Source organism: Emydura macquarii, unplaced genomic scaffold, assembly GCF_026122565.2.
Source record: "Emydura macquarii macquarii isolate MOO-44397 ecotype Brisbane River unplaced genomic scaffold, CSIRO-AGI_Emac_v2 contig_2422, whole genome shotgun sequence".
Lineage (NCBI taxonomy): Eukaryota > Metazoa > Chordata > Testudines > Chelidae > Emydura > Emydura macquarii.
In genome coordinates, this window is record NW_027132559.1 from 18,353,836 (window position 1) to 18,366,509 (window position 12,674).

General features: G+C 41.4%; 1 protein-coding gene across 2 annotated transcripts in view; it reads left to right on the top strand.

The window, feature by feature from the left end:
• Window positions 1–248: 248 nt before the first annotated feature.
• Window positions 249–12,674, top strand: part of SPMIP4 (sperm microtubule inner protein 4) — a 35,296-nt gene continuing 22,870 nt past the window's right edge. The window contains exons 1-3 of one of the 2 annotated variants that reach the window (XM_067562039.1): window positions 249–310; window positions 1,168–1,335; window positions 9,061–9,237. In XM_067562039.1, the coding sequence (XP_067418140.1) occupies window positions 1,202–1,335; window positions 9,061–9,237 (311 nt within the window). In that variant the 5' untranslated portion in view covers window positions 249–310; window positions 1,168–1,201. Of the gene's footprint in view, window positions 311–1,153; window positions 1,336–9,060; window positions 9,238–12,674 lie in introns of those variants that run through there. The other variant, XM_067562040.1, reaches the window with a different exon arrangement.

Below are 12,674 nucleotides of genomic sequence, written 5' to 3' on the forward strand. Positions count from 1 at the left end.
GTATATCTTCTCTCCTTCCCATGTCCCCTTGTGAACCACACACCCAGTGGTTGGAGGGCTTTCAAGAGCAGAGGGGTGCAGATGGGGAAAGGATTGGGAGCAGCTTGGGTGTGCAGAAGGTGGAAGAGGGGAAACACTAGTGCTTCCCGGGCTCCTGCACCTGATGAAGCTTCTGTTAGTCATGGAGGAGGCCAGCTGCTGTAAAACAAAGTGGGCTCCTCAGGTGTAGAAGGGAGGGAATGCTAGAGCTTTCCCCATCTTGTCCTTCAGAACTTCTGCTGGGTGCCCCCACCCTGGCACTGGACTTGGGGTAAAGGGCCTGGGAAAATTAGGGGAGTGGGCATCTTTTGAGAGGCATAAGGGTTCTGCTAGGAGCAAAAGAGACCAAGTAGGGAGAGGGCACTTGTAGTTTATGAAGGAGAAGTTGGGGAGAAGGACTTTTCAGAGGAGATTCCTGCTGCTGTGAGCCATAGGAGCTTCATTGAGTGAAGAAGGGAAGTACAGGTGTCTACTTCCTACCATCTTCTCCTACATGCCTGAGCTTCTATGAAATCAGAACGGTAGCACTTTTGCTCTCTGTAAATGATTGCACACGGTTCCAGGCAGTGGAGAATCCTGGTATATCACCTGTCTTTCATCCCAAAGTGCTTTCCAAGCTCTATACAGCATGTACAGCATCACTGACATGCAAACATGTCTGGATAAGAGGGTGTAAAACACTTTTCACTCAGCACACTGCACAAAAGTGGGAGGAGGAAAAGCTTGGCAAGGGAGCAAACTCCTTCTGTTGTGAAATGTGTCCTGGGATCATTAATGTCCATGCAGAGCAAGCAAGACCTTGGATTTTAAAGCTAAATCTGAAAAATAACTGTTGAATGTTTTCAGAGTCCATATTCCACGGGAAGATTTTCTTTTTCCTGCCATTTGCTTAACATTTATTTCTAGAAATAGTTCATTAATTGAGCAAAGCCATAGTGCCACAGTTCTGTCTGTAAATGTTTTACATTGTAATCTGACACAAGGGACCAGTTGCAGCAATGAAAGTGGCCACTGTTTCCTCAGCTGAACAGTATCAGAGTTCATCAGAAGCTACCTGTGTTACTTGCTCAGACTGTATCCAGATGCAGTGACTGATTCTTTTGATGATTTAATCTTTTATCCATGTAGCTTCCCTGCAGACCTCAGAGCACAAATATGAAGCATGGAGCTGCTGCATGGCCTGCCATACTACTATAGAGAAAGGGAGGGAACAGAAATATTATCGAAAACCTTAGAGTCTAATGAGGCACTGACTCCACTGCAAATTCCTCCACGCTCAACTGTGTCACAGAACAGGTAAGAAATAGCTACTAAAGGAAACTGTGTTTTGCTGAAAATTCTAAAGTATTGGTACCAAATTGTCCTCCCACTTACACTAGTGCAACACCATTGGTTTCAATGGAGTTGCAAAACTTGGCGCTCAGTATCTGTCTCTATAAAATAGATTGCAAAGGTTGAATTTTTGTGACTTGCCATAAATTCTGTAACAAAACTCACTTATCTCAGTCAATAACCTGGCAATTACCTAGTAAGTGTTGATTACAAATGGAAAGCCAACTGGTGAAATAGGTTATACTGTGGCCATGGTATTGAAAACTTTAAGACTACATCTTGAAATACAGTTTTAGAAAAGAATGGTAGCAAAGTTTGTTTTAGCTCCAGCTGCTGAAAAAATGGTGATGCACACCTTTCACTAACCAATCTCTCAGTTTTGTCAGTAATCAACTAGTGTTTTGAGCCTTTTTTAAAATATGAGTTGATCTAGATTTACTAAATGTTTTTAATCCTTTAGAATGCCAGGAAGCCTGCATTTTTCTTTAGCAGTCTGTGATCAAATTGTTATAAGAATCAGTATTTATAGATACAAATTATGGGGCAAATTATACCCTTATTCAGGAGTGCCACACAAGACAGAATTTGGCTCTTTAATTCTGGAAAGCCAAACATCTCAGCTGTTCATTATTTAGGACAGTGATCTTTTTTGGACCCAAATTTCTCACCTTTATACATACAGTAGTCTTCCAGTGGTCCTCATATTCTCCACTATTCCTCCACATATTTTATCTACAGAAATAGGAAACTAAATCTATAGTTCCCATATTATGTAGAGCTGTCTGTTTTGCTAGTTTTCATTGATTTTGTCCTTTGGAGATTAGTATCCCATATTAAGTCTTCAGTAGGAGCATATTTAATGTAATTGGATCGTTCCTGTCTGTCAAACTGTATGCTGAGTCACCTGATTGAGGTATCTTCACTAGTCAAGATATTGGCTGTTTCACTATCATCATGGCTTGCGTTGTGAATGTATAACATTATAGAATATTAAATGAATTTGCATATGATATGTTATAATGGTTGACGTACTTAAAGTTTTGGAGAATTATAGGCCTTATCCAAATCCTATTGGACTCACAGGAAAGACACCCATTTATTGGACAATGTCCCATAATAGGATGAGTTGGCTGGGCACAAAGAAAGCCAAACAATTAAGGGCACAAAACACTATAAAAGCCAGTAACATTTACTTTTGGAAGTAACTACCATTTTAGGCTCCTTCTGCAGTACAAAACATTGCAATGCTGAAGCATAGATAAGAAACATGATTGTGACCCCTCCCCCCCCCATTTTATAACATGTCTTTTGTCTTGTTTCTGTGGATAGAATAAACTAGATTATGTCCACACTAAGGGACCATGAGCCAAATTCTCTGCTGACATAAATGTGCAGACTCCACTCAACTCAGTAGAGCTACATTCATTATCCCAGAAAAGAGTTTGGCCCCAGGTCTTAGACTAGATATTAATCAGGGTTATAATACAAGGGTTTTTTTTAAATTATGCAAATGGATTCTTTCTGACAAGAAAAGAAAATCTTAGAAAATGGTTGGCCTCAACTATCTTAAATAATAGGTCATAAATAATCTGAATTTTAATCATTATAAGTCTGCACACTTTACTGTTTTGAACTTCACGTATATCAATATTTGCACTGCAGGTCTATTGCAGCTGAATCATTTGTGTACTGTTATCTATGGTTACAATATTTGTCATCAATATTTGTGTTAATAAGCTGCCTCTAAAATACTCTAAGGCTGTGTTTGTATGTTTACTGTAATAACGGCCAATTCGTATGCCCCTAGAAACCAGGGAGCCTGAGGATTTCCTTTTGTGATCAAATAATCAGTGTTAGTAATGGTGTACTGAGCATTCAGTAGGGTTCATTCAGTGTCATTGTACAAATTTAGTGGATAAGTGGACACAAAACAGGTTTTATAGACAGAGTTGGTAGTGCTGTCTAGGATTAAGGTTGCCCAACACTTGCTATTATAAGACCCTGTTCTCAGTTGCTTATAACTTTGCCAAACTTTAACCATTTGATCTAAAATTTTCCATGCCAAGGTTTCTTCCTCAGACTGAATATATATATATTTTATTTTTGCAAATTAGGAGAAAATATGATGTTTCGCCCATGTTAAAAAAATTATTTCAGCCACTTCATTGAGAAGCTCTAGCACACCCATGTTCTGGAGCAGGAACTTGAAATTTGGTAGGAGGGGCCACCCTGGTCTTAGAAATGTGCCATTTGTTGTTACTATGAAAAAAAATCCGTATTTGGCCAAGTTATAAGCCTTTGAAAAATTTCACTTTGCAAGTGCTCAGTAAAGACTTGTTAGAGTATGGCAGCTGAATTCTCTGAAGATTCTGTCTGTACTTGGCATGCTTCACCCTAGAGCAGTGGGGGCAGAGCAACACTTTCCCTGCAATAGCTCCTTGCAGCTGATGCAGGCTACTGAGGTGCTGGGTACTGGAACTAAGAGTATCTCCTTCTCCCCCAGGTACCAGAGCAGCCTGACTCAGACGCAGAGGAGACAAGGAAAGGGGGACAGGCAGCACAGGGAGAAGAATGGGACTGGGAGATGGCATGGTGGGAGGAAGACATGGGGCTGAGGGAAGGAAGGCTGGGACTTGACAGCCGGTGAGGGGAGGACAGGGACTGGTAAACAGAGTGGGGTGGGGGAGTCTGAGGTTGGATGAAGAGCTGAGGCAGTGTGGGGAGACTGGAAATGGGTGGGCAAGGAGACTGAGGAAAAGAGAGTGGGACTGGGAGCAGGTGGAAGACTGGATGAGGAGCTGTGGGTGGAGATTGAGACTGGCTGGGCAAGGTACCTAGGGGAGGAACTGGGATGAAAGAGTCTTTACTTACATGATAACATAATTTCTTTCACAGGACATCTGTTATTTTATTCCACACTCCTGGGTCCTGCACTGAGCACAGCTCACTGACACCCAAAATCAGGCCCCATGGATCTACAATGGGAGTGTTGGACCCGGTGCAGGCATAAAAGTGTGGGGTTTCTGATTGATCTTACATACGCCTCTTGATTTTCATATTATAGCACAAACTGTATCAGAATGCATATGCCCCTTATATACCACTCAGTGTGTAAATTACACTAGTTTTGCACACCCACTGGGACTGATTTTCCACTCCCTTTCACCTATGCAAAGTGGATGTAAAGGGTGGTCATTCTGATTTACACTGGTGTAAATGATGATGCAAGATGCACAGCATTGGAAAGTCACGCCCACTGAATTAGAAATTTATGTGAGTTACACACAGGACCCCAAACCTACTCCAGACAGACCCACCACCAACACAGCTTCCTGCAGCATTTGGGTTTCTGTGGAAGTCTCAGTTTCAAGTACTGATCAAGTCAGAACCTGTTTTGTTTATCGGCTCTGATGAGCTCACATCCTATGGCCCAATATCCATACACTGTTGGTATGAGCTCCACAAAACAAGAAAAATTTGCAGGCAAAAATACAGTTTAAATAAAGGATGCAACTGATGGCTGAGTTGGCAAATTCATGTGATCCAAAGCAAGGCATGTGATCCAAAGCATGCATCTGCTGAAGTGGGTTGCAGCCCACAAAAGCTTATGCCCACAGAAATTTGTTAGTCTTTAAGGTGCTACAGGACTCTTGTTAAAGCAAGGAAAGTAGTTTTTAATTCTAAGTGTTACTCTTCCAGAACTTGGCCCTCAGAATTTAATATAATTCTAGAATCATGGACGTTAGAGATGCAAAATCTCTATTAGGCCATTTAGTTCATTTCTCTGCTGGTGCAGGATTGTTTTCTACAGCACATCTTTTTAACAGGTTGTCCAGTCTAGTTTGAGTTTGATATTCTCTTGCAGAGACACTGTTTTGTTCGTGTCCTTGATAACCATAATCCCATTGGATTGATATTGGCCATAACTGTTCCTTTGTGGAAAAGACCATAAAAATTAGATTCCTAACAAAGCCTTGTTTGATCTTGGTGGGCAATCAGATTCATGTCTCTTTGTGTGCAATGTTTGTCTTTTCTGTCTGGGATTAAGTGGTTGTTCTGCATCTTAGTAACCGGTGGATAGAAGTCAGCATGAATGATTCATTAATGTTTCCTTTGGGTTCAGCTTACCACCTATTGACATGGCCACATACACAATGGTTTGATATCTGGCTTCTAACCTTGAGGGGAAAAACAAAACCTTACGCAGAACTGTTAAAAAATTAGATGCTAAAGTTCATTCAGCTATTTAAATATAGAAAAATGTTCTGATAACCCAGAGGGTTCTGATAAGCCCAGAGGGATATTTTAGTTTGTCCTGCAAGACAAACTAGTTGCCTCGTGAAGCTGCATCATGTCGGGACATGATGTCATGAAGGCATGACATAGTATTGCAACACGATTATGGAATGAGACAGATGAGAAAGCTGGGAAATAAGCAATGCTATGGAGCTGAGCTGCCAGGGAAGTATGTTGGGTGAAGACCAAAGTAGAGGCTCTTCGTACTGATGGCACTGGTTTCCCAGAGATCCCCCGGGATCTGTCTGAATGCCTAGGAATCTTCCAGATTTGCACTCACCATGCCGTGGCCTTTCCTACTTGGATGATATGAGGGAATTTCTGCAAGGGAATCCTTCCAGAGATTTTTCTCCCTCAAGCCTCCTCTCCGTCTAAATGTGCAAGAGGACAATTTGACCCTTATTGTATAACAAAGTACAGTATGTCTTGCTGAAATTTTCAATGGTTTCACTGTGATCTTCTGTACTTTGGGAAGAATATCAGTCCCCTTGGAAAGCACTTAAAATTTCAGATGAAATTTGAGGGAAGTTCTGTATAAACCATTCTTTATTTGGGAATTTATTTACAGATGGACAAGCCAAGGCACATCAAGATTAAGTGAGGTGCCCAACGTCACATAATAATGGGCCTATTTCTCCTGTCATTCACACTGGTGTAACTCCAGTGATTTCAATGATGTTACTCCTGAATCAGACCCGTTTAAGGCCAGGTCCACATGAGGAGCACTTTGCTGGTATACTGTTCCGACATACTCTACCAGCAAAGTGCTGCTAGTGTGGATGCAGCTTAGACCAGCAAAACTGGGCTTTGCAAGCATAGTTTATTCTAGCTCCCAGCCTTAACACCTCCCCCAGTGAAATAAGCTACCCTGGCAAGAGGGCATTTTTGCTTGTATAACTGCATCTGCACTAGAGGCTTCTGCCGGCTTACAGTGATGTCCATTACAATCAGGGTGGATAAAATTGTTTTGAATTTTTTTTAAATATCAGGGTTTTTTCATTTAAGTTGGTTTTTATTTTGTTATTTAAAGTAAATAATTTATTTTAAATAAACCTGCTTAAAATGACATCTGAATTTAACACAAAATACGTTAAAGCCTAATTTTTCATTCTCTCTTAAAACATTTAAATAAAAAATAAATAATGCTGAATCTGTGATCGTCTGTTAAAAACTTGGATTTAAAGTTTCTGCATTTCTATGTAAAGAAGGAATCAGGGAAAACATCTAACTTTTGAGATCCAGTTTTATAAACATGGCACAGTAGGACAGCCTAAGTAACTTAGGAGACTGTCTCATGTTCCAGAGACTTAGGGTACATCCACAGTGCAATAACAGACATAAGGCAGGGCTGCAACTGGCCTGGGTCAGCTGACTCGGGCTCCTGGGACTTGAGTTGCATGGCAGAGAATTGCAGTGTAGACGTTCAGGCTCGGGCGAGGGGGCTAGGTCTCTCAGAGCATGGGCTTCAGCCTGAGCCTGAACATCTACACTGTGATTTCTAGCCCCACAGCCCAAGCCCTGTGAGTCCAAGTCAATTGACGTGGGCTTTGAGACTCGGTGCCACAGGATTTTTATTGCAGTGGATGTTCCCATAGACAAGTAGGAACTTAAACTCCTTTCACTTAGGCATATGTGAAAATTTTCCCAAGTTGACCTGAAATAATCAGTTTAATTCACTGACTACAGTTAATCCCTCTGTTTAATACATCATTTATTTGTACATCTGAAACATGTTTTGATAAGAGAAGTTCAAGTATCCAAAACATTTCAGGTTGTTTGGTTTCATAAAAATAAATGTTCTAGGCTATTGTTTGTGTTTAATTATATCCCAGTTACCACTCTAATGCAGCTTGACACAAGGAATGAGCAAAGAGTTTATTATTTAGTAAATAAGCAATATATCATTCACCATTTTCTAACATACTTAAGATGTACAGTTAATAAGAATCTGAAAATATTAAGCTATATAATTGCTTAAATAAATGTATATCGTTATTGTGTACCCTCCTAGGTAGCAAAAGGATGTACCAAATCTAGTGTAAAGGATCTATTTAGTTGTAAATCAACGTGTTTTAATGGTTATATCAACCAGTGAGAATGCACCTTTCTTTAGAAAGTAACAGAAGTACAAATGGAAAAGGTTATTTAAATCCAGGCTTTCCATTTGGTGATTTAATCATGATTTAAATTGCTTTGATTTGAATCAATCCACCCGGGTCACAAATCATGCCACTGACCAACATATAGCTATGCTGGCAGAAGTCTGTAGTGTAGACGTGGCCTTAGTGAGAGAAGAATCATGCCCACCTACTTAGCAGCAGGATGGGAAATAGGACCCAGGAGACCTGGCTCCTCGTCATTTGCTCCGCCAACTGAACAGCACTCTCTCTGACGTAACATAAACTAAAACGATGATGAAGGCCTGTCCTTAACACAGCAACATAACCAATACTTTTGGGTTCGGGGGTGATTTCAGAACTCCTGCTTCCAGGGTCAGTACACACATTTGTTCATTGCTCCAATTTTAGAAGTAATTTTAATTGGTCTGTTCAATTGAGAGATTTTGGAGGAAACCACCATACATGGGGGAAACTGAGTCTATTTTTTTTCAGCCCCTCTTGCCATCAATAAGAATGATAGGGTGGGCTTTGTGCCTTCATTAACCGCTGGGAAATTCCTGCCAGATGAAAAAAACAAGAGGAAAAGGAAGTGTGTAAAATGTTCACTCTGATTGGTGCTCATTTTCATGAAACAAATTAAATAAAAAGAAACTGCTGAAGGTGGATGTGGGTCTACACACATTGTACTGCAGAACTGTCAATGATATAGATACACTGAATTATGCTGGAACTATTCAACCATTAGCAGAAACTTGTGAGATATAGGATAGAGCTTGTATGCCCTGGTGAGTTGCAGGTACTGAAGAGTGACATTTCTCACCTACTCTCTAGAGATGTCAGGTAAGATTTTAAAAAGCCCAAATTGCACTGAGGCACCAGGCTCACATAGTCAATGAGAATTAGATGCCTAGCTGCCATTTGTGTCTTTGAAAATCTCCCCCATCAGCTGATGAGTTTGCATAGTGGCATGTAGAGGACAAGGTGGGTGATCCATGCTTCAGCATCTCAATACATTGCAGGAGGTTAAACACACATGCAGCATATTAGCATATGCATTCACCTACCTTCTTCCTCCAGCCAATCAAAACATACTGGACTTGATTCTGCTTGTCCATTGACTTCAACTAGAGCAAGATCATTATGATGACTTTGTTCAAAAAGTTGAGCAAATAGCCAAGAGAATAAATCCAATGTTTCCATTGTTAAGACATCCATGAAGGCATTCAACATACCATCGCTGCTGCTATTTAAAAATTTTATTTTTTTGTTTCAGATATGAAGAGTTAAGAGATTCACTTCAGTGGTGCAGGCTTCCTTGGGGAACCGAAAGAGAATATGGAGGAATTGCACCGGTTTCATTGCCAGAAGATCATAGACCAAAGAATGAGCCTCCTTGTTTGTTTGCTAAAGGACATCGACATTATGGCTATGGTGGAGATTCTTGGCCAAGGTAGATTAGTTGCATGCGTCATATATTTAGATTTTTTTAAGGTGTTTTAACCAAGAAACAGCTAATGGAATGCGATATATTTGGATAGACCGGCCAGCAATGCAAATTGAGCTGTGTAGATAATTTGCATTCTGGAGATATACTTTGTAACCCCCACTTTGTACAATGCTCTAAACTGTAACATGGCTGACTTGTACTACCATAATCACCTTCAATGTATTTACTGAAACTCTTGGTACTTTGGATCTCCACATTCAGTTTAACTTTTCAAATTGTTTGGTAATGGGAAGGTATTATCCTAAACTTCCTCTGTGACCTTAGGGAAGTCTCACTCATGGCCTGATTTTGCAGAAGCATTCAGCATCCACAGTCCTAGTGAAGTCAATGGGAACTGTAGGCTCTCAGCATTTTCAGAAGGCTACTCTGATTACACCCGGCTTCTTCCAACCCCAAGAGCCATTTTGGCAGCCAAGAATAGACAGAGCACAGAGGTGACCAGCCATGCTCGCTTTCCATGGGCATGGCTTCTGCACTGAGCCTGAGAGAGGGGAGAATTCATAGAATCATAGAATATTAGGATTGGAAGGGACCGCAGGAGGCCATCTAGTTCAACCCCCTGCTCAAAGCAGGATCAATCCCAACTAAATCATCCCAGCCAGAGCTTTGTCAAGCTGCACCTTAAAAACCTCTAAGGATGGAGATTACAGCACCTCCCTAGGTAACCCATTCCAGTGCTTCACCACCCTCCTAGTGAAAAAGTTTTTCCTAATATCCAACCTAGACCTCCCCCACTGCAACTTGAGACCATTGCTCCTAGTTCTGTCATCTACTACCACTGAGAACAGCCTAGCTCCAACCTCCCTGGAACCCCTTTCAGGTAGTTAAAGGCTGCTGTCAAATCCTTCCTCATTTTTCTCCTCTGCAGACTAAACAAGCCTAGTTCCCTCAGCCTTTCCTTATAATTCATGTGCTCCAGCCTCCTAATCATTTTTGTTGCCCTCTGCTGGACTCTTTCCAATTTGTCCACATCCTTTCTGTAGTGCGGGATCCAAAACTGGACACAATACTCCAAATGTGACCTCACCAGTGCGGAATAGAGGAGAATAATCACTTCCCTCGATCTGCTGGCAATGCTCCTACTAATGCAGCCCAATATGCCATTAGCTTTCTTGGCAATAAGGGCACACTGTTGACTCATATCCAGCTTCTTGTCCACCGTAACGCCCGTGGTCCTTTTCTGCAGAACTGCCTGGCCAGTCAGTCCCCAGTCTGTAGCAGTGCATGGGACTTTTCCATCCTAAGTGCAGGACTGTGCACTTGTCCTTGATGAATCTCATCAGATTTCTTTTGGCCTAGTTGTCCAATTTGTCTAGGTCACTCTGTATCCTATCCCTACCTTCCAGCATATGTACTGCTCCCCCAGCTTAGTGTCATCTGCAAACTTGTTGAGGGTGCAAATCACCCCGTCCTCCAGATCATTGAAGAAGATGTTGAACAAAACTGGCCCCAGCACTGACCCCCGGGGCACGCCGCTTGTTACCAGCTGCCAACTAGACATCGTGCCATTGATCACTACCCGTTAAGCCCGATGATCTAGCCAGCTTTCTATCTATCTTATAGTCCATTCATCCAACACATACTTCTTTAACTTGCTGGATTCTACACCATCTCTTCACCACAGTAATTCCCCTGTATGCAAAATGAATGCCCAGGTAACTGGTGAAGCTGGCTTTCTGGCTGCTTTGCAATGCCAGAATCTGGCCCATTATCTTTATCTGAAAACTGCCATTCAGCCCTGCCTGATCAAGTGGAACCAGGCTCAGAATATGCCATTGTGCATTCCCTCTGCTCTGCTAGCCCCAGACTATTCTTACTTTCATCCTAAAAGGTAATTTCCTACAGGTATATGTATGTGCAGTGCAGAGGAGATAGATCACAGGTGTCTCCAAAGATTGCATAACCTGCAAGAAGTGTGTGGTGAAGTTCACTGAGCTTAATTAAAGTGTCTCCAACACAAGTAGCATCAAGTTCATCCTACTCCAAAAGACAGGAAAAAGAAAAAAATATCTGAAAATCCTAATAAACCCAAGATAAGTAAGATGCATTATCTACCCTGAATATCAAACTGACTTTCTGGGTCTGCAGCACCAGCTGAGAAGCCTAGGCAACAGGTATGACTTCAGGTATCTCAATCCCTTTGTAAAGGAATTAAATTCAGTGCAGCTACTCTCTGCTAAATGGGGTTGGGAGGACAAAGAAGAGACAAGGCCATTTTATCCTGTCCTCCCCCATCATGTAATCAATTTTCCTTATAGAAGTTGGCTTTATGGTGGCAAGTCCTTGGAATGACTCCAAATAAGAATTTTTATTGCTCTTGGGGTTTTTTAAAAATATATCAATCCTAGACTTATTCAGTGTATAGGCACACTGGGCCAGATCTTGTCCTCTACTTCATCCCATTCTATTCCACTCTGCTAGTGAAAAGGGAACAGAAGGCTAGCTTTAATAGTAAACTGGTCAGCATCGTCACCTGCTTTTAGCCTCCAGATTAAGAGGTGTTTCAGGAATGTACCAAGGTGAAAGGAGATCTGGTGATCGTAGGCCAGTTCAGTGGCCCCTTGGGGCCATAACTGCAGGTGCTAATTAGAGCAGCCCTGAGGTTGCTCTGGGTTACAGGAGGAGCCCAAGGAGCCCCCAAGTGCCCCAGCAGAGTTACAACACATCTGAGGATTGGCCCTCAGACTGTAATATTCTCCCTAAACATTAATATCACTATCCAGTTAGAAAAGGAATGAAACGTAAATGTTAAATAAAACTTTCCAGGCAATGGATAATTATGTCCTTTTATTTATATCCTTCTCCACACTGTAGGGGCCGTGAATATTGGTTTCTGGCTGTTGAAGCAGCTTTCCTTTGCAGCTGCCTTAGCAGGTTGATTCCAATGAAATTTACCAGGAGGACAGGTTAGAAATGTATTAGGCACTTATTACAATGCAATTTAGTCTGGATCAGAAAGTTAAAAGTAGTAAAGATGCAAGGGAAGTACTTTAGAAATCTGTGAATGTGCCCAAGTGGGGTGAATGCCAGCGTTGGAGGTACAAGAAGCCTGGATTTATTTGCACACACACACAAAATATACAGCTTGTATTTAAAATACCAGCTGAATTTATTCAGAGTCTGAGATACTTGATTTTGGTAGAGGAACTGTTATCTGTTCCTGAGCCCTACACAAAAGTACTTGAATTTAAAAAAAAAAAAAAAAATCCCACATTTAGGAGTTCATTTGTTTTTGTAAGTGAGTATACTTCTGCTTTTTTATCTCCTATACAGTTTTTGGCCTACTGATAGGGAAGAATAATGAGCAGTGTAAGTACTACAGTACCAGAATCTGGGATTATAATCAAATGCTTCATTGCTTCATTTTTCCAACCCAATTT